This window comes from Cydia pomonella, chromosome 8 (genome assembly GCF_033807575.1).
Source record: "Cydia pomonella isolate Wapato2018A chromosome 8, ilCydPomo1, whole genome shotgun sequence".
NCBI lineage: Eukaryota > Metazoa > Arthropoda > Insecta > Lepidoptera > Tortricidae > Cydia > Cydia pomonella.
In genome coordinates, this window is record NC_084710.1 from 14,311,246 (window position 1) to 14,331,159 (window position 19,914).

The 19,914-nt window shown below is 36.3% G+C and overlaps 2 protein-coding genes across 2 annotated transcripts in view; one reads left to right on the forward strand and one right to left on the reverse strand.

Moving 5' to 3' along the window:
- Positions 1 to 9,467: 9,467 nt before the first annotated feature.
- LOC133520319 (keratin-associated protein 19-2-like) lies at positions 9,468 to 10,713 on the reverse strand. The gene is made up of 2 exons (XM_061854690.1): positions 10,702 to 10,713; positions 9,468 to 10,145 (listed from the first exon to the last, which is right to left on the reverse strand). The coding sequence occupies exons 1-2, from the start codon at positions 10,711 to 10,713 to the stop codon at positions 9,468 to 9,470; spliced, it is 690 nt and encodes a 229-aa protein (XP_061710674.1).
- Positions 10,714 to 14,277: 3,564 nt separating this feature from the next.
- LOC133520641 (uncharacterized) overlaps positions 14,278 to 19,914 on the forward strand; it is a 64,626-nt gene continuing 58,989 nt past the window's right edge. The window contains exon 1 of the mRNA XM_061855189.1: positions 14,278 to 14,450. The gene's annotated coding sequence lies outside the window, so the exon portion shown is untranslated. The remainder of the gene's footprint in view (positions 14,451 to 19,914) is intronic.

The window sequence follows — 19,914 nt, forward strand, 5'->3', positions numbered from 1 at the left end:
AAATTTGTTAATAGTAGTTAACTAGCCGCTAAACTTAGGAAAAAGAATCTACTGTTAAGCGACAAACTCAAAAGTAAGAGTTACGATTTTAGTCGTCCATGTCAACTCAGCATACGTCGCAACTATTACATGACAAGAATAGGTACAGTAAGCATCAATCGCAAGTATTGATATGTACGTGTAAAAAATATCAGCCAATATCTAAAAATTTTACCAGTAGATATCAGGCTGACGCAACTAGGAACAAAATAAGTTTTGTATGGAACTTGTTTCGCAAATCTTTGCCAACGAAGAAAAATAAAACGTCAGTGCTATTTATTCTGTCAAGTTTACATCAAGTCAACTGTCAGCCTAATTGTTTTGTTTGTTATGAAGGCTTCAATGTTTTGTTCGGGTATTTCGTGCAATTTCTTTATTCTTTAGTGAAAATATCGAAAATAGTGAACCGTGATCAGAGTAAAGAACGAGTTTGTTACAATGCCACCGAGAAAACGGTTTACTAAGTGTGAAATATGTGGCAAGCGAGCCACTCGAGAAAATCACGAAAAAAGGGATTTTATGACAAAATTTCCCTTGGATAAAGACCGGTACGTATTGCTTTAGATACTTTTGACCTTATTTTGGTGCAGCAGGCTTTAAACACATCGAAAATTTGATATTTTATATTATTTTTAGTTGTGAACTAGGGATGTACTAAAACTATCGATAATTGTATGTTTATTTGTATATCAGTGTAAGTAATTAAATAAAATATGTGAAATTTCCTGAGAACTTGCATGCAATGTGACACAAAATTAATTCGTCGAAGATTTTCAGTGGAAAATTATCTATCATCTATGCATTAATGGTCATTATTTAACATATATGATTTGATTTATAGATGCATATTAGCGCTAAATAATCAGTTGATCATCTCATTAGCAAACACTTGGAATATAAACTGTACATAACCAAGGCTGTATGTTTTCAGATGCAGGCAGTGGGTTAAATTTGTTGGGAACGAAGACCTGATACATCTTCCCATAGAAAAGTTACATTTATTGAAACATGTATCTGCAGATCATTTTAAAAATAGTGCTTTTAATAAAAAAAAATTAAGAAAAAAAATAGTGAAGGATTTTATAATTATAATCTGAGTGTAACGAGGTATTCTAAAATAGAATCGTAGCGTAGTGAGGGATTCAAGTGTTAACGCCTATGGGTGGTATTCCACCTATGCAATTTCTTTGTCCAATGTGTATTGCGTCTCACATTTTGATTAATGACAGAGTAAGACGCAATGACATTGGACCAAGAAATTGGATAGGTGGAATACCACCCTAAGGTGGAAATATTTTTGCTACCACGTGATAAATTTACATACTGCTTTTCACATCACCTGTGAGGAAATTATTATGGTACAAATAAATAAATAAATTTAATCAATGGTAATTAAATAATTTAACCTGAGAAGTATGCAAAAAGAGGAAAAAAGTGATCCCTTCTAGTAGGGAAAAAGTGCTACTTTGATCCTTCCTAGTGGTGAATAACAACAAGGTGTTCTAAAAAAAAATCGAGTCCACATTAAGCCCGACCACGTATTAGTCCACTCATAGAACTATCCACTATATAACATACAACTTAAATGTGGACTCGATCCTAACTTGATTTCGAGTACAAAATTTGTAGACAAGAGTCTATATTTCAACCCTCCCCATTTTATCGATATCGATAAGAAACGCAAGCGTGTAGCGTACTACACTATTTAAATTGCTTATGTTGGTACTATGGTTCTTTGACAGTTCTTTGTCGTACATTTTGGTAATGATTTGCGAAACAAAGGGATTCCACTCGCTAGTATGGAAGTCCCGTCTCTTAAAACGTAGTGATTATATGCTCTTTGGTAGATATCTCTATAGATCAAGTTCATGTTATTTAACTACACTCGAATTGTATAGGTAACTTTTTTTGTAAAGCTATTAGAGAATTAAAAAAATACTTTTGACGAGTAATTATACGCTACTGTTGATGTTGACTGAACCTATTCTAAACATGCATGTTTAATAGCAGCGTCGTATACTCAGCTAACTTCGATGAATAGGTGTCAATCTCTTTGTATTTATGGTCAGGCATTTCGTCGAAATTTTCGGCCAACTTCCAAAAAAGGAAGCTAGGTAAGGAAAACTGCCCGAATGCGAATCGGACTCGCGCCCCAAGAGGTCCAAGCCCAGCCAAAGGTTACGCTGTTTTTCTGAAATAACTTCAGAACGATTTATTTTAAAATTATATATTTGAGATCCTCTTACTAAGTTACGGATATATAAAACCGTTATACGGCCTATCCTTAGGTATGGCTGTGAGGCCTGGTCCCTAACAATTAAAGAAGAAAATCAGCTCCTGGTAGCGAAGAGGAAAGTTTTTCGCAAGATCCTGGCACCTATTCAGAGAGATGACGGCACCTGGAGAATCCGGAAAAATGCCGATATCGAGGATTTAGTGGGCGAGCCCAATATCATCGGCGGAACGAAAGCCCACAGACTTCACTGGTTCGGTCACCTACTCAGATTGGGAGAGGATCGGGCTGTCAAGAGGGCGTTCTTTGGACGACCAACTGGTAGCCATCCGGTGGGTCGCCCCAGGTATCGCGGGGAAGACAGTGTGGCGGTGGATCTGCTTCAGCTTCGCGTCAGTAACTGGCAGGAAATTGCGCAGGATCGGGACAGGTGGCAGTCGTTCTCGTTCGTTTCGGAGGTCAAGATTCTATTTGGATCACTGTGTCAAAATAGTTAGACATAGTAGTGATCCTATAAGAGTTCCGTTTTAACTTTTAAGATACGGAACCCTAAAAACGTTTTTTAAATGTTTATTTATTTACTTACTCAGCAAATTCAAGATGTTGTCTAACTAATTGAATACCCGAGTAAATTTGGCTGCCTACCTTTAATTACCTTTGTATTACTTTTACTACTATATAGAAATAACTGCCAGCGATAGCTTTCTAAACGCTTGATGATCTTTTAAGGCGAAAATGTTAATCTGCACGCAAGAACAAAGTTAAAGCCGGCCCGTGGATGTGGATTATCATAGTTGGACATTTATAATCTTTATTACTTTGTGCTTAGGGCGTGTAATTAATAATAATTAAATCCGTGGCATCCCATTTCTGTTGTCGCCATCATTCAAATCGTTTTCGCCGGGTAAAGAGTAAAAGGCGGCACAAATTATTCAGACAGGGCAACGCGATCCAGAGAAGATCCAGAAAAATCGGGTAAGTAATGAAACGTATACGTACTTATGGTATATTCCATAGAACATATAAACTCTAATAGTATAACATTCACTAAGAATAACGATTATAACGAATAACAACGAAAATTATAATTTCATAATCAATAACATCCTGTAAGTATACTATCATTTATGATAAAATTCATGTAATATAATGTTGAATTAATATAACTTTAAAAATATATAACAACGATTACCAATAATAAGCTAAAAAAGCGGCCAAGTGCGAGTCGGACTCGCCCATGAAGGGTTCCGTACCATTTATGACGTATTAAAAAAAACTACTAACTAGATCTGGTTCAAACCAATTTTCGGTGGAAGTTTTCATGGTCATCATATATTTTTTTTTAGATTTTTCATTCTGTTAATTTAGAAGTTACAGGGGGGGACACACTTTTTACCACTTTGGAAGTGTCTCTCGCGCAAACTATTCAGTTTAGAAAAAAATGATATTAGAAACTTCAGGTTCCGTTTTTTGCCATTTGGCTACACAACCCTAAAAACCTCGTCGTCGCCGTTGAAAACGTGCCGAGCCGACCGACACTTTGACTTTTGCCACCTCATGCGCTGGGATCGCTTTACTTACCCCCCACCATGCACTTCGCACGTAGCCAATATTAGAGTTCATGAATTATATCTATGTCATGAATGTATAAATAACAGATAACAATAGAGAAGTAGAAAACTACAATTTTGAAAAATCATTATTAAATCATTTTATTCCTGTTCATTCTCGTGTATGAGAATTAGCCCACCGGCTTCACTAAGTAGTTCACTTACTTATCTTCTATCCAAGATGGGCGCTCTCTAGGGTTTTCGCAACAGCAAACTATTAGGCTAAGCTTGAAGGATGAACTCTTAAGCTCTTAAATATATTAGTTAATAGACGCGTACCTACCTACTCGAGATTTAATTTATTGTTAGGTACCGTACCTGGACGACGTATGCAAAACAGGAGCGACGCGCGACACTCATCACTTTTTTCATGCGCTGTCTACGCAACATATTAGGCATAACGGGCATAACGCGATGGCCATGACATTGCGCGACTAGCTTCGGCTAAGGCGATACAACCATAGGTTGGTGCGAGACACAGCGATCGGACCTTTCGTTCCCAGCTATGGCTATCACCATAGCCGAAGCCAGTCGCACAATGTCGTGGCCAAGCGGTAGTTGGCAGGACAAAGTAGCAAATCAAAGGGTTCTTGAAAAAGCACAGCTGCCCAGTCTTGCCACTTTTCTCAAACAGAGACACTTGCGGTGGCTGGGGCATGTGCACCGGATGGAACCCTCTAGAATACCTCGACATGTCTTGGTTGGTGCAGTTGCGTATGCTAAAAGGAACGTCAATGTAAGAAGTAACTGAAAAATTTCACCTTTAACGCCGCCCCCTTCCTCGAGCTCAAATCAGAACTTTTTCTTACTTAAATTTTAGATATTACCAAAGGAACACGTGATGTGATCCAAGTCTCAATACGCTTATTTTACCTAAATGACATCATACTCGTACCTATAGAGTAATTCGATAGGGGTATTATCATATTTTAAATCAATCAATTAATTTAATATTTTCAATTTACTAAAAGGTTATTGCGTAACAAACTATTCTCTGATAGTTCAGGCAAAAAACATCGACCTGCCGGGAAGTGCCCCTAGCCAGCCGTGTTCCAAGTTGAATATAAAACCTTCACTTCGCTTCATTCGCTCGGTTCGATGATAATATTGATAATAAAAACAAAAATAATGCATAAATAAAATGCTAAGTAGAAGGACTTTCCTCACACGGCGTCTCTTGCCCCGAGAAAAATAAGGTATGTTTCTCTTACCCCACCTGACTTCACCGACGGCTTAAAGTTTTCCAGCAGAAAACTAGTTACATTCAATGCCTTAAGCCCCATTTAGACTGGTCAAGAAATTGCATGCGATTTTTGTTGCATTGCGTTGCGGTATTTGGACGATTGACTGAATTCATTTTACTGTGTAGTTAGCAATGTATCAAATATAGAATGCAAGTTCTTGAACAGTGTAACTGGGGCTTTAAGAATGATTGTCATACGTTACAATTGACACTTCTTCTTTATTATAATTCATACTCTGAATACGCTTTAAGTACATAAATGATTGAATCTTATCTATCCAACGTAGCTATGCCACAAACATAAGGGGCACATAGTAAAGCTTAGTTGTTGTTCCGGAAGCAGTAAAGATCGGTTATGATACGATTTCTTACTTATGTATTTTTTCGTATATTGTTTTAACGTCATAGTACGAAAAACGAAGTGAAAGTGAAAGTCAGATCTTTAAAGTTTAAAGGTCGAGTTAGATCGTTTCTGCGCTTAGGGGCAGTACCAACAGCATTCTAGAGGTCGTTGCAAAGAGGCTTGAGAATCCTATACCTACTGGCGCATTGGTTTCGCCAAGTTATAGGATTTCTGAAATATTGAAAATAGGTTAGGTATGTAGTTGTCTAGTTGTAATATTACATTAAGTACAAAATTAACATTAGTTCCTAAGTTATACTAATAAATATGGATGGATGTAAACCTGAAACAAATATTTTCAATTTCAATACTGAAAGTAATAAAAGTTACAATAGTTTGTACTTTACATATCATACTTACTACAACAATACTTTGAAAGTAAAAATCTTCCGGGTGAAAACGTATCACTTTTAACACTATTCGTACATAGATTAACAATGAACTTTCAGAGCACGAACGATGAAAAATGTAAGTCTAAGAAGTGTAACAGGGTCGTGTCGTACCGACGTGTGCTGATAATCGCGGGTAGTTTACAGTCCACTGATAGATAAGTTCCGCTCCGCCGGCCACCATTGTCAGCCGCTAATGAGCCGCCCGACCACCCATTATTACTCACTTAATACCCAAAACCCTGATACAACTATTGTTCACGGATATTCAACGTTTTATTAAAAATGAGAGGTTTTGATGCGGTAATCGAAACGAAACATGAAATGTGATTGATTTAAATTGATTTAAGTAAACTAAACTTTTCTAGGGGAGCTGGGGCGTCGCCTGCAAGAGAGGTCTCGATCCCCGCTCTGGGTCGTTTCTTGGTGCATTGGTTGTCCATCGCGGTTCAACGCGGAAACGCTGCAAGCGTGATGGGCACCTTTGCGTCGGGAGCGATGCGGGGTGGGTTATTTAAGAGTTTAAGTAGGTTTTTATAGTTTAGTTTAGGTTTAGTTTTATTTATGGTTAAGTTTAGATGTACGTCGTCTTATGTAAGGTTAGTGTGTTTTGTGTGTTATAGTTTTTTAATTGATTTAATGATACATCGTTCTTACATGTGTTCGTAAATATATAAGAAAGTAAATACACAGTTATTTGCTATTTTAGGCTTCTGTACAAACAGTTTAACATTTTTTTGTAAATGTAATTTCAAACTTTGTGTAGTTTTAAAATGTTATGTAGTCTGGCAAACACAGCTTTTCAGTCAGTAAGTACCAAGGAAATTATATTCATTACTTTCTTTTGGGTGCTAGTTAGTACTAGCGTAAGACGAACACAGTATAATTCTCTCTATATTAATAATAAGACAGTCTTGAGCCAAACTTTTGTAGTCCGAATCAACGGCTGAACTGTGAAATATTGCAATTCGGCCTGTCTCATACTAATGCATCCTCAGGTTCTGAAAACGACAGAACTAAGTACAGATTTTCAGAAGTAGAATGGATTCCTTATCACACACCTTAATTGTATTCACATTAGCACCCTTGACTTTCACAAAAATTGCGATAGTCCACTAATTTAAACTTTCACGATTTTTACACATTATTAACTTGTAATAAAAACGGGACTATCTTAAGATATAAATTTACCTCCGATTACTTTTAGCCAGTCTTCTCCGAGACGAGGACAACGCCGTCCTCGAAACGTCGCAAGTAAATTTAAGTCCCGTTTTTATCTTATACCTTTAAACGAGCAATTCTTGTATATATATATATATATATATATATAAATATATATATTTCTGTGATCTCGGAAACGGCTTTAACGATTTCGCTGAAATTTGGTATATGGGGGTTTTTGGGGGTATACAATCTATGTAGATTAGTCTTATGTTTGAGAAAACGCGTGTTTTTGAGTTTTCATGCGTTTTTCTTTCGACGCAGAATATGGTCGCTAATTTCGTGTTGCCGGCCACTGTCCGTCTGGTCCAGCGGGTTAAGACGCGGACTGCTAAACGAGTGTTACGGGTTCGAATCTCGCCCGGTGACTAACTTTTGTTTTTTTTTATATGTTCAAGTTTATATATAATTTTTTAATTTTTATTGTTTTAGACAAGTTTAATTTAGTAAAAAAATGTAGTTAAGATTATCACCTATAGACCACCATATTACAATAAATAGTTATAACCGAGCAAAGCTCGGTCGCCCAGGTACTATTATATTAAGTACAAAATTAACATTAGTTCCTAAGTTATACTAATAAATATGGATGGATGTAAATCTGAAATAAATATTTTCAATTTCAATACTGAAAGTAATAAAAGTTACAATAGTTTGTACTTTACATATCATACTTACTACAACAATACTTTGAAAGTACTAAGTTATTAATCGCGGTAGTGTTTTCAAAAAAGATATCCCATATATATTTATACATAGTATGTTTATTTTATAGTAAAGCTTCTTGCGCGTATTGTAAAGTTCGCATACATATATAGACCAACAAACCTACACCTTTGTGGATAAGATTATCAAGCTACCTACAAGGTTGGCATTTATTTCACGCATCCCGTGTAGGTACATGCGGATAAAATTACCATACAAATTGATCGGTTGATTGCTTCTTTGTTTAGTATAAGGGACGAGCTAGATCCCTACAGATTATTTTAAATGATCCCGCGTGCATTTATGAGTTATTTTCGAAAAGTCTCTTTTATGTCGCCTACTTAACAAGTGGTCTGCTACAAACGGCACATACCCGAGACCTCAGAGATTCATAAGACTTGCCGGGAAGAAACAAGTCGGCGGCTAAAGCCAACCGACATCGACACAGTCATGTTGAACACTAGTATTTTAATTTTTATGCAATAAATAGAATTAGTCTTGCGATACAGCGAGGAAATGCTGCTAGCATCTACGGCACCATGCCGCAGGGGGATAGTTTTATTTTATTTTAAGTCTAGTTTTATTTATTTTTAGATCTAGGTTTTAAGTTTTGTAGTTTAGTTTTTAGTATATTTACCAAATAAACGTTTTTTTTATTCATAAATAGAAAATGAGTTGTCATAACAAAGGCGTATTAAAAATACAAATAAAAGTTACGAAATTTTTATCTTACAAAATGAAACGGTTTGTATCGATTTACGACATTAATTCGAAAATAAGTTTTACAACATAAATAGCAATTGGATTCAACGTGATATAAATAATGTCTTAGTAACATTTCATAATAGGTATAAACTTTAGCGTTATGCTAATTTTTCCAAAAAACGGCCGACCTGGTTTCGCGCCGCAATGAGAATGTACGAGGCCAGAAAGAGATTAATACATTTCTAAGCACCGCAAAAGCCAAAGGGCGGTATTCAAATGACGCTGCGAACCAGCTACCCGGCTGACGGCTTTGACGAGCCTGAGCAATTTAACTTTCTTTATTATCACATGCAAATAATTTAGGTAGACATCAATTTGAATGGTAATTGTAATCTCTAATTTTCCCGAGGCAAGATCATTTGCGATTATACATACATGGGAAGATGTATGATCTCATTGTGCATAAAATTAGTCCTATTAAGATAAAAGGATCAACAAAGATTGAGAGGAGAGAAGGTTTTAAGGTTATGAAGGAAATTTGATTACCTACTTTAATGTTCTATTATTAGAATTACCGTGACCTTGGAAATACTTTATTGAGATTTATCAATTTTTTGTATTTTTTTTTTTATTGTAGGCCTTTTGAATTTACTAAACTTGGATAATTAAGGTAAAATTTACAAATAAATTTACACAGTGCAAATAATCATATATTTCATCGGTTTCTCAATAGATCAAAATAAAATGATAGGAATTCTGCTGAGTACACACGATTTCAAATACTTATTGCTTTTTCAATCAGCAAATAACATGATACAGAGAGTAAACTTTAAATTCATATAAACGAGGTGTAGGTAAGCATTTAATTAACAAAAGCAGTATCGTTTGTAATAAATAATTATGTTTCGTTAAATTTTTATCAGCCACCGTAGTTACCGTAGGCACTGTTCCCGTAGGCCCCAGTTTCGTAGGCGCCAGCTCCGTAGGCACCAGCTCCATAGGTACCTTGTCCGTAGGCACCGTAGCCGCTATAACCAGCGTAGGCGCCAGTTCCATAGGCTCCGCCGGCCGACAAGCCGGGATTGGAGTTGTTGCTGTATTGATTCGAAGAGACAGGGTATCCAGCGTAGCCATTATAACCCAATATTGATCCATAGCCAGAGCCGTAACCACCGTAGCCGGCACCGGAACCTACGTATCCAAGTCCTGTCCCGCCGTAGCCTAGGTTCGCTCCGTAGCTAAGGCGACCGGCGTAACCGCGAGCACCGTTGGCTCCATAGGCACCTTGACCAGCTGGGCCTAGATTTGAACCGTAACCACTAGCACCGGTACCTGCTAGGCCTAGATTTGAACCGTAAGTGAGAGCACCGGGAACAGTTAGGCCTAGATTTGAACCGTAACCACTAGCACTGGGACCAGCTAGGCCTAGATTTGGACCGTAAGCACTAGCACCGGATCCAGCTAGGCCTAGATTTGGACCGTAACCACTAGCACCGGTACCAGCTAGGCCTGAATTTGAACCGTAACTGAGAACACCGGGACCGGAGTTAAGCCCTCCAGCGTGGGAAAGGCCCAACAAACAGGTAATTAAGGCGACCTGAAATAATATCACAAAGATTTTCTTATCCCGACATATACCAACGTATGATCGACAGTGCGGTATTCACTAACAATGTATATATCTAGTGATTATCTCCGTGATCAAAAAGTAAGGTTAGCCCCGAGTTAGTGGCTAACCCTGGATGGTACAAGTGGCCCTTACAGTTACAACGTGACCTTCCCAAAATTACATATCCATAGTACCTAATAGGCAGAAAAAGGAAATCAAGTATTAAGAGATACAATTATCTTAATCAGTACAGTGACTTCTTGTATTGTTTTATATAAGTAACTAGTATTGCATTAAGATCGGGATCAATCCGTATTCGTGATTCCTGATCACGTTCAAGTAATTTGCCAATATGTGAGCGCCCTTTACAAATATTTTAAAAGGTTACGTAGAATAGAACACCATAAACCGAAGCCGACAAAATCAATTTAAAATTATTTAATACTATATATTCGTACTGCTAGAATAAATTATAACTTTTATATTAGTTGATGATTGAATTTAAATTGAACGTGGACTTTGCAAATTAAATTATAAAATTTACCTTTTCGAACATTGTTGTTGTTGCTTCAAATGTTATATTTTGAATGATAACTGACTATTAAGCCTTGTTATTTATATACGTACCTATGCATCTTTTTTTTCTTATTCCGATCTAACCGTGACAAAAAGCCATTTCAGCTTGAATCATATTTTAATTATTTCGCAAAAACATAAGATATCATCGAACACCGGATACCCTTGAAATTAATAATTCTTAGTTCTGATTATCATAATCCATAACAATAGGTTGCATGCCGTTAGCTAACGGGGGCTCGGCGTTGTATTTTTTGTGTCCTCATCTATCTTCAGCTGAAAACACAGAATAGACCACAAAGGGTCCTACGCAAATATTGTCCAATATTTAATACTTTTCTCAATTAATCTGATATCAGTAAAGATAATTCATACCATTTGAATCGAAAATTTAATTGCATTAAATAACGTGAAATATTAAACTTACCTGTTGTATCTACATCTACTTTAGTGCGCTTCACGCTAACGCGCTTGTTTTACCACGCAACCTATTGGTTTCGAATAAAATCACTTATTAAATGTTCCATATGAATAAATTAATTGGTGGGCGATTCTCCAAGATGACGTTCGGTGCGTAACTTCGATGGCATTTTTTTTAACTTTTTAATATGTGACGTTATTGTATATATCGGGATTCCTTAACTTTTTTATGCTATTTCTGCTTCCCCTAATATTTTTTAACATTATGATCATTAATCCTAACGCTCATATGCCCTAATTACCTATATAGTTTCCCTAACATGGAATGGATGAAAATGTTTTGCCCTTATAAGGTATTTCCTAATTTGACTTGAAATATTGAATATTTTACTAATGTTGTGTAACATGTCATAACAGCAATTTGTCATAATCATTATTTGTCCTAAAGCCTATATGTCTTACTTATTATTGCACGTAAACTGCTTCGGACTACTATTGTTTGTCCTAATATGTTATTCCCCAATATAATTTTTCCTAATTTTGATTACGAAATTATGGATAGATTTTTTTCGTTTGACGGAGTGGGAATGCATTTACGGTGTGTGGGACTCGTCGCTCCTTTTCCGTCTCCTGTCAAGAGGAAGGGGGAGGGGGGGATTTGGCCCTACCCACTAAACCCACTCAGGCGTTTCACCCTCTTTGCCGTTCATGAGGGCGCACTGGGATCGATGACATTTCACCACGGCGCCCTCCAGCAGCTCCAGCTTATCGCCAGGACACCCTCACAATGGAACCTGGATAGAAACCTAAGACACCAATATATTTAGATCAACTCGAACAGCCAGGCTGCTCTGCTGGCACTAGAATCCCTTGACTTAAACTCAAAACTAGTCCAGAACTGTAAAACAAACCTAAATGTACTGGCTAACATCAACAAACTCATACTTAGATGGGTACTAGGGCACTCCAACATTAACGGAAACGAATAAGCGGACGAACTTGCTAAAAAAGGTCGCAGACACACCCTGGACGGCCCAACATCGTTCTGTGGAATCACAAAACGGGATGTATATTCTCTACTTAGCAACAACGAGAGCAATCGATTGGTGGAAGTTCGTCAAAGGACAAGAACACTAGAAAATTCTAATCAAAGGGTTCAACAGCAAACCTGCTAGGGCTCAAAAGATACAAAACCTGTACTGAGACTGCAATGCACATTCTCTGTGCCTGTGGACCACTAATGTCAAAAAGAAGCACCTACTTAGGGCGGCACGTATTGCAACCCTATGAGGTACAAAACATTAGGTCCCAAAGAATCCGGAATTTCCTGGATTCAACGTGCATTAGTAATGAACTTTAAAGGTCTGTCACGATAAATCACTGCTTGATCGACGTGGCACTCAAAGACCCATAACACCCAACATATTATTATTGAATAATAAAATAATATGCTTTTGGAAACAGTTAGTTCCAAACTTAACCTAACCTAATCTTCTGGCAACAGCTTTATTTGATGTTCATAAGCGCATTATTATATGTCTACTTGAAATATGAACTATCTTTATTTAGATCCTCGATACATTATGGCAAATAGTTATTATGGCTATTGAACATTAGGGCTATACTTACTGAGACAAATAGTTTAGGGCAAAATATTTTTTTATGAAAACCAATGTTACGATAAACAAAATTAGGATTTTTTACCATTATGGTAACAATGCTTAGGAAAAAATAATATTGCTCAAGGATTCAATTACACTATGGCAAGTGAATTAGGGTTAAATATTCATGAGGACAAAACGGTTAGGGCAAGTGATTTTAGGACAAAAGTTGTTAGGAATGTAGAGGGAAACCTGGCTTTATTGCCCAAAATCTAACCGTAATGTGAAAAATATTGATAGCTGAGGCCCTCATTAGAACCTTGTAGTTTTTAAAATAAGTATTTGAGATTTTAAAACACCGAAATCGTGTGCAGGCACTGAAATCAGTTTGCGTCACCGAATTTAAATAAAAAAATATTATAGGACATTATTATACAAACTGACTAAAGTCCCGCAGTAAGCTCAATAAGGCTTGTGTTGTGGGTACTTAACTACTTAGACAACGATATATATAATTTATAAATAATTAAATACATAGAAAACACCCATGACTTAGAAATGCTTACATAGAAATCACGTTTTAATTTTATATCTTCATTATTTTTCATTCTTATCTGATAATAAGTGACGTAGAAAGGCTAATAAATTTAATACATAGTACCTTTATGTAATCAAGATTTTAAAATAACCAAATTACGGCTTATAAAACAATATCTACAAAACACGTACGTACGTACGTACGTACGTATCGGCTTACAAAACACGTACTATGTCCTATGGCAAATCACCACTTGTCCGCGCTCTACAATATATGTATTAACGCGCTCCTCGCATCAGCACCGGAATGTGATATATTTGCAAGTAGTTGGATGGATTTGTGTAAAGAATGTATGAAGTTCTGTGAGACAATGGATAAGCGAGAATCTTCTGTCTTGTATTAGTCTTTCTTTCTTACATTTGTTTTGTTTGTCCTTTCTAGACTGTATTATGTACCTAGTTTGTCTATTATACATTTCACAATATATTAGTATGCCGTATAAGTTTTTTGAATCAATAAAATAAAAATAAAAAGTAGAGTGTTTAACTAGGGTGAAATGCACCATTGACCAAAGATAAGTCTTCCTTCCATCCCTTGGTTAACAATTTAATATTTAACTAGCTTTGTAAAAAGAGTAGCCGGTATTTTTCATACAATAAAACTTCTATTATTATGTATGATAGAAAACTTATCGTTAGGTACAAATCCTGGAATATAGTTGAAGAATTTAAATAAAAATTACTGACAGTAATAATTAATGTATTGTAATTGAAATCGGCTTTTAAAGCATTTAACTACCTATAGATTTCCGCTACAATTACGGTGTTGAGTTTCAATTTGATATTTTTATTATAAGGTAGTTTTTACTAATATTTTCAAATGTAGGTACTTGTGAAACGCTTTTAACCGTTCCAAGTTACCTATCCCTTGCCAACGCGCACAAAGCCATGTTCTATGAGACGCCATCTTGGCGAATCAGTTCCTGAATCGATACAGCCCTAAACGCATCTCTTAGCCGAAAAAAATAAAAATGTAAAGTGAAATTAGCAAAACTGTTGAACCAGAGTGAAAGTGATATGCGTGTATACAGTCGCTGAAGATCGGGGAAAGTTTTACAAAGTGCTGGCCAGCTCAAGTATCATACAACGAGATCACCAGGTATTTGCGCAGGCATTTCCTTAATCCCTTAAATCTAGGCGTCAAACAAGTACTTTTTTTTCTATTTAATTTACAGTCCATTAATAAAATCCCTCTTGGTGTCTTGAGGGCTCCCATACATATTTTCCCGCGAATATTCATTTCCGCACAAATATAGGTTTAAAGGCACTACCATACAGATTTATACATATTTTGTATAGCTCCATGGTTCGATGCTGAAACGTATAACATAATGAACGTGTATTCTAAATAATATAGTACACACATACACTACACGCTTAGATATGCTTTAATATTCACAATTAATAACTGAAAACTTTATTTTCCCATTTCTACCTTTTCTATTTAAAACAGTCTGATTACATCTAGCATGGCTCTATCCCCCGTACATTAAGATATGTAAAAGCTTGCAAATCTGTAGAAAACAATAGCGGGTAAAGCTTTGTACAAAACCTACCCACAGCAAGAAAAAATAAAAAATAAACAAACTCTCGGAGCGACATACGAACTTTTAAAATATTTACTTGATTTGATATTGACCAGTTACACGATGAATCCTTCTGATAGTTATCAACTTATATTACCAACAATTTTATTTTTTAATACTTTTAATTAACATCATTATTAAAATCAAACTCGTTAATTAGTGCCCACCTATGTATTACTATCAAACCATTATTAGTAATAGAGCATTTTAAATGATAAACTGTCCAATAACATCGCCTTGGTAGCGAACTTACGTCTGGTTTAGTTAGTAAGGTTAGGTTAGTTAGTTATTTAATAACTTAGTTAAGAATCAGCTTCAAGTTTTTTGGTCGGGGACTGATGGGGATATATAAATTCTACCTGATTTTTATTTTTGTACTTGCAGTTAATTGTTTTTATGTTGGTAAATAAATATTTTTTATTGATCTAATCTTACTCCCACGGATACTTATAGATACATGGCGTCGCTTTCATTACGAATCAAACGAAGACATAGGTCTCAGATCACAGGTTGAAATTTAAGTCTTTTGTCATAGGGCAAATGACTTGAAATTCAACGATTGATGTAAGTAAATCGAATCGAAACCGAATATAGTAGTAGTCCGCTGAAAATACATACCCATAGGTCAAGTCGGTTGCTCTTTCGGTCACCTGTCATTATTCATACGTACTGGTATATTGGTTCGAAAAAGATGCACTGCGAGTGATATCAAATCAAATAAAATCTTAGAAGTTATAATGGCGCTCGCGTACCTACGGTGCGGCACGCGCATTGTGGCATTTGTACTCGTAGCCTTTATGGCTCGGCAGGCCGTGCGGCCCCCTAATTGTACATAGAGATTCGTAAAGTAACAGGTCTGGGTTGACATTGGACAGTTGCCACGAGGCCCACGAGATATCGGAGCGAACCAGGCACAGATCTAAACACGATTATTGTTGTGTTATTGTTTGTGTACGGGTATTCAAGCTCTTTATGTAAGTACTTATAGTTTGCGTAGACAACGTTTGGTTATTGTTGCTACAAAATGATGTCAAAGTGATACCTATAATCAATCACGATCCCATTTTGACACACATTCTGTGCATCCTGGAGTCTACGTACAGTACTGTATGATGTCAATGTAATTTCATTTTTAATTGGTTATATAAGTAGCAAAACAAAGCGTTCATATAAGTCGATTCTTATCGGCTTGCATAATTTGGGATAATTTAGCATATTATTCTACAGATCTTGAAAAACTAGCAAGTTAAAATAACGCTGGTTTGTCCAAATGCCACCCCCCAATGGCAACGGACAGCCACCGATGCCAATACTACATCATCAAAAATATAGTGTCGACCAAATCTGATCGGAACATATCCTTATTTCATGGTAAATTCAATTCAAATCAAATCATTTATTTCAGAAACAACAGACACTTTATATTTTTGGCCATCTTGGCCGTCTAGTGTCTATTCTATGCTGACTGTGTATATGTATATAGATATAGGTATATCTATAGTAGCGTATGTAACAACCCGCCAAAAAGTATCTGCCACTCTACTTTTAATGCTGACTGTATATTTACTAGCAGATACTAGAGAACATGAGAAATTTTAGGACGCTCTAATCACAACTGTTGTTATGCAAATATGCATTAACATGCATTTATTAGTGATTGACCTCACAACTCGCGTGCGGCTAACTAGCCGTAACTAGCAGCTAACTAGGAGCACATTTAGTTAAATCTATGATTTGAAACTACCTATTTTTATTTACAGACACATTATACCTTCTGTACTATTACTAGAAACCTCTCTCGCCATTCTGACGTCAGGATGGCGGGTGGACCTATGAAATCTTGCACTATACCGCACTAAAGTGCGCAATTTCGGTGTACCTTTGTAAACTCTGAATAGGAATCAGTATATGTATCCTTAAAACAAGCCAGGCTCAAAACAAGGAAAAAGGAAATTATGCATTATTTCACGCAAAATGTATGTAGTTATATTGTACATCCACACACCCGCTCACTACCTGTCGGCTCATTTTATCTCAATATACGTCTACGTCGGTGTTGTTCAAAATTACTTAAAACGTAAACGTCAAGTTACACTATTTTCATATTTTACAGCGTGAATTGACAATGAAAATTTTGGGGTGTTTTTCTTATCCTCGAGGCCCCGTGTTTTTTGAATAACCCCATAGCCCTTCGAGGAACCCGCGGCATCGAGCTCATCCCACAGCCGGCTTTATAACATGGGGCCTCACAAGGATAAGAAAATTACCCCTAAAATTTACATTATCAATTTACATATATATGTTGGAAATCGTGGGAGTGGATTACGAAGGCTTTACAATGAAATACGATTTTCAACTCAGTCTTTACTGATCAAGACTGATTACAAATCATAGCACATGTTACATCATCTTAAGGAAAACAATGGATTTGACCCAGGAACCGCCACCGACTTCATCTCCTCCCGTTCGTTCTCGTCTGAAGATTGATTGACAGCATAACTTCAATGTACTGGATTTCATTTGTTTTGACAGCCCACTCTCTGACGCAAATTTTAATGATGCATTTTTGTTTTTAGTGTTTTAGGGGTATTTTTGTGGGTATTTCTTATCCTCATGAGGCCTCATGTGATAGATTCAATCCAGCCGTTCTCCGACACATACTTATATATTACATAGCTGTACATATCGTGCAAAAGTTAAAATTTAACTCAAGAAAATTACATTATCTGGCTCCATGGAGATAACGTGCCGACAACGAACCCTACCAACGTTCTTAGGTTGAAATCCAGGGTTATTTGTTTCGAAATATAAGATTCATCAGCTTTGAGTCATCTGTAGGAGACAAGTACCTATTTTATTGTTCTCATCGAGATATTCCCAACTTCAAAACTGTACTTACACTTAACTAATTTTACGGGTTACCCCACGTATTTTAGTCACACGGGCGACATGTTGAAATGGAGACCTAGGCTCTCCAAAACATGTCACGCGTGTGACTAAGAATGTGTAATTTAAACCGTTTAATTAGCTTAGTGTTAGTTTGACTAGCTACAGTCTAAATTAGATTCAAAACTTTACTTTGTAACAGTCCATAATGCTTGTGTTAATGCGCGGTCATCAGACTGATCTGATGCGGATCACCTCTCCGGTGTGCGGTGCGGCGTACGGATCCGTATCCAATGTGAACACCTCATTAATAATGAATTAATTATATTGGATTATACTGATCCGCTATTATCATTACCTGTATAATCAGGCACTAGGATTAGCCGAGAGGGGAGAAAAAATCCGGAACATTCCATAAAGCACGGGCGCCGAAGATTAACTACAGCGCAGCTGCGTTCAACATGCCTGTGCCACAAATTAATTAATCAGCAGTACCTCTACTTCAATTACGTCAAGTGTAAAACGCATATTATAAATATAAAAACCATTGCCAAAGTTTACGCTTACCGTTAACAATAGTTAACTGTTGTATATTCCTAAGTGTAGGCATATATTCCTTAAATGAACAATTTATAGTCATTATACTTATAGACATGTTTATCAGAACTACCAGATGATGAGATATTAGATAAATAATTACATATATAATAGCATAACTTCTGTACTAATTTGCTTAATAGTTTATATGTGAATGGGCTTTACCTTGTGTTAAATCAAATGCGGCAGTTAACCCAGTGTAAATTCTCGCTCAGTGGGGCCATTGATTATTATTATTACGTGGCAGACAATCCCTGTTTCTCGGAAAATCGGAGAGAAATCACAATAAAAAGATACGTCAATACATAATAACCTAAAAAATCAATGGCAATTCACACGCCAATTATCAACTCTTAAGTAAATCCTTACCTGCTGATTGCAGCGAAGTAGTTGCAAATCTTTTTAGGCAACGGTATTCAACCACAATAATGGTAGCAACTTTATAACTCCTTATAATTATCATAATTAAAGTTAAAGTACTCGAAATAATAGTTCCATTGTATCTTTTCAGCCTTATTCATAATACCGTTGCACTGCATTGTATCGCAAACACACAGCTAAAGTATATAAAGCTTTTAAGATATATACAGTGCTCGAATTACGTACATAAGTTTGTTTATAAGACTACTTTATACCTGTTTACAAGATTAAATGTATGGGTAGGTGATTATTTTATGAAAGTAATTTGTTACAGGTTTTCACAATGTATCTTTTTTTTTTCATACCTAACCTACACACCTTTTTGTACATATCTTCTTTGTAAATATTCCTGAATTATTATTAATCTTGTGATATCCCCTCATAAATATATCGTGACTCTTGATAAACTTAAATCTTGTGAACTGGACTACAATAGTATTATAAATGTTATTTACTATTTTTAATTCATTAAGCTAACTCTGATAAAAGCTGAGTTGGGTACGTTAGGATTTCGGTAGAAAAAACACAGATATACATACAATACGCTTAAACAATCTAAGAAGGATCACAAGTTCTGATAATGCAACATAAATTAAATAAATCAGTTAATATTACATAAAAGTTCCTTCTCTTTCTTCTATATGACTAGACAAACAACACGGCAAAATATGTTCTCGGAAAACCCAAAACTAAAGTAGGTGTTACGAATAGGGTTTATTTGTCAACCGAAGGCACGTAGATTTCCCCGTAGAGGCCGTCTTCACATGAGTAAAGATTTAACAGAGTAAATTTGTGCACTAGTAGCGCACACATTTCACAACAAACTACTTTACCGTAATTCCCCCTTACTTTCTGAGTCGAATGTCAAGTTTGAATACCGATTTACCAAATTAAGCTGTCTTACGAGCCGATAGTCTGCAGAATCTGGTCACTTAGAATACGGAATTGGTTAGATAACAGCAGTGTATGGGCAGCCACAGCCAGATTTGTTGATACTTGCACCACGAGCTACGTTTTTATAGTTGTAAGGTAATGACTCTCGCAGCAAGTATGTTTGAAGCTGTTACTCTGTTA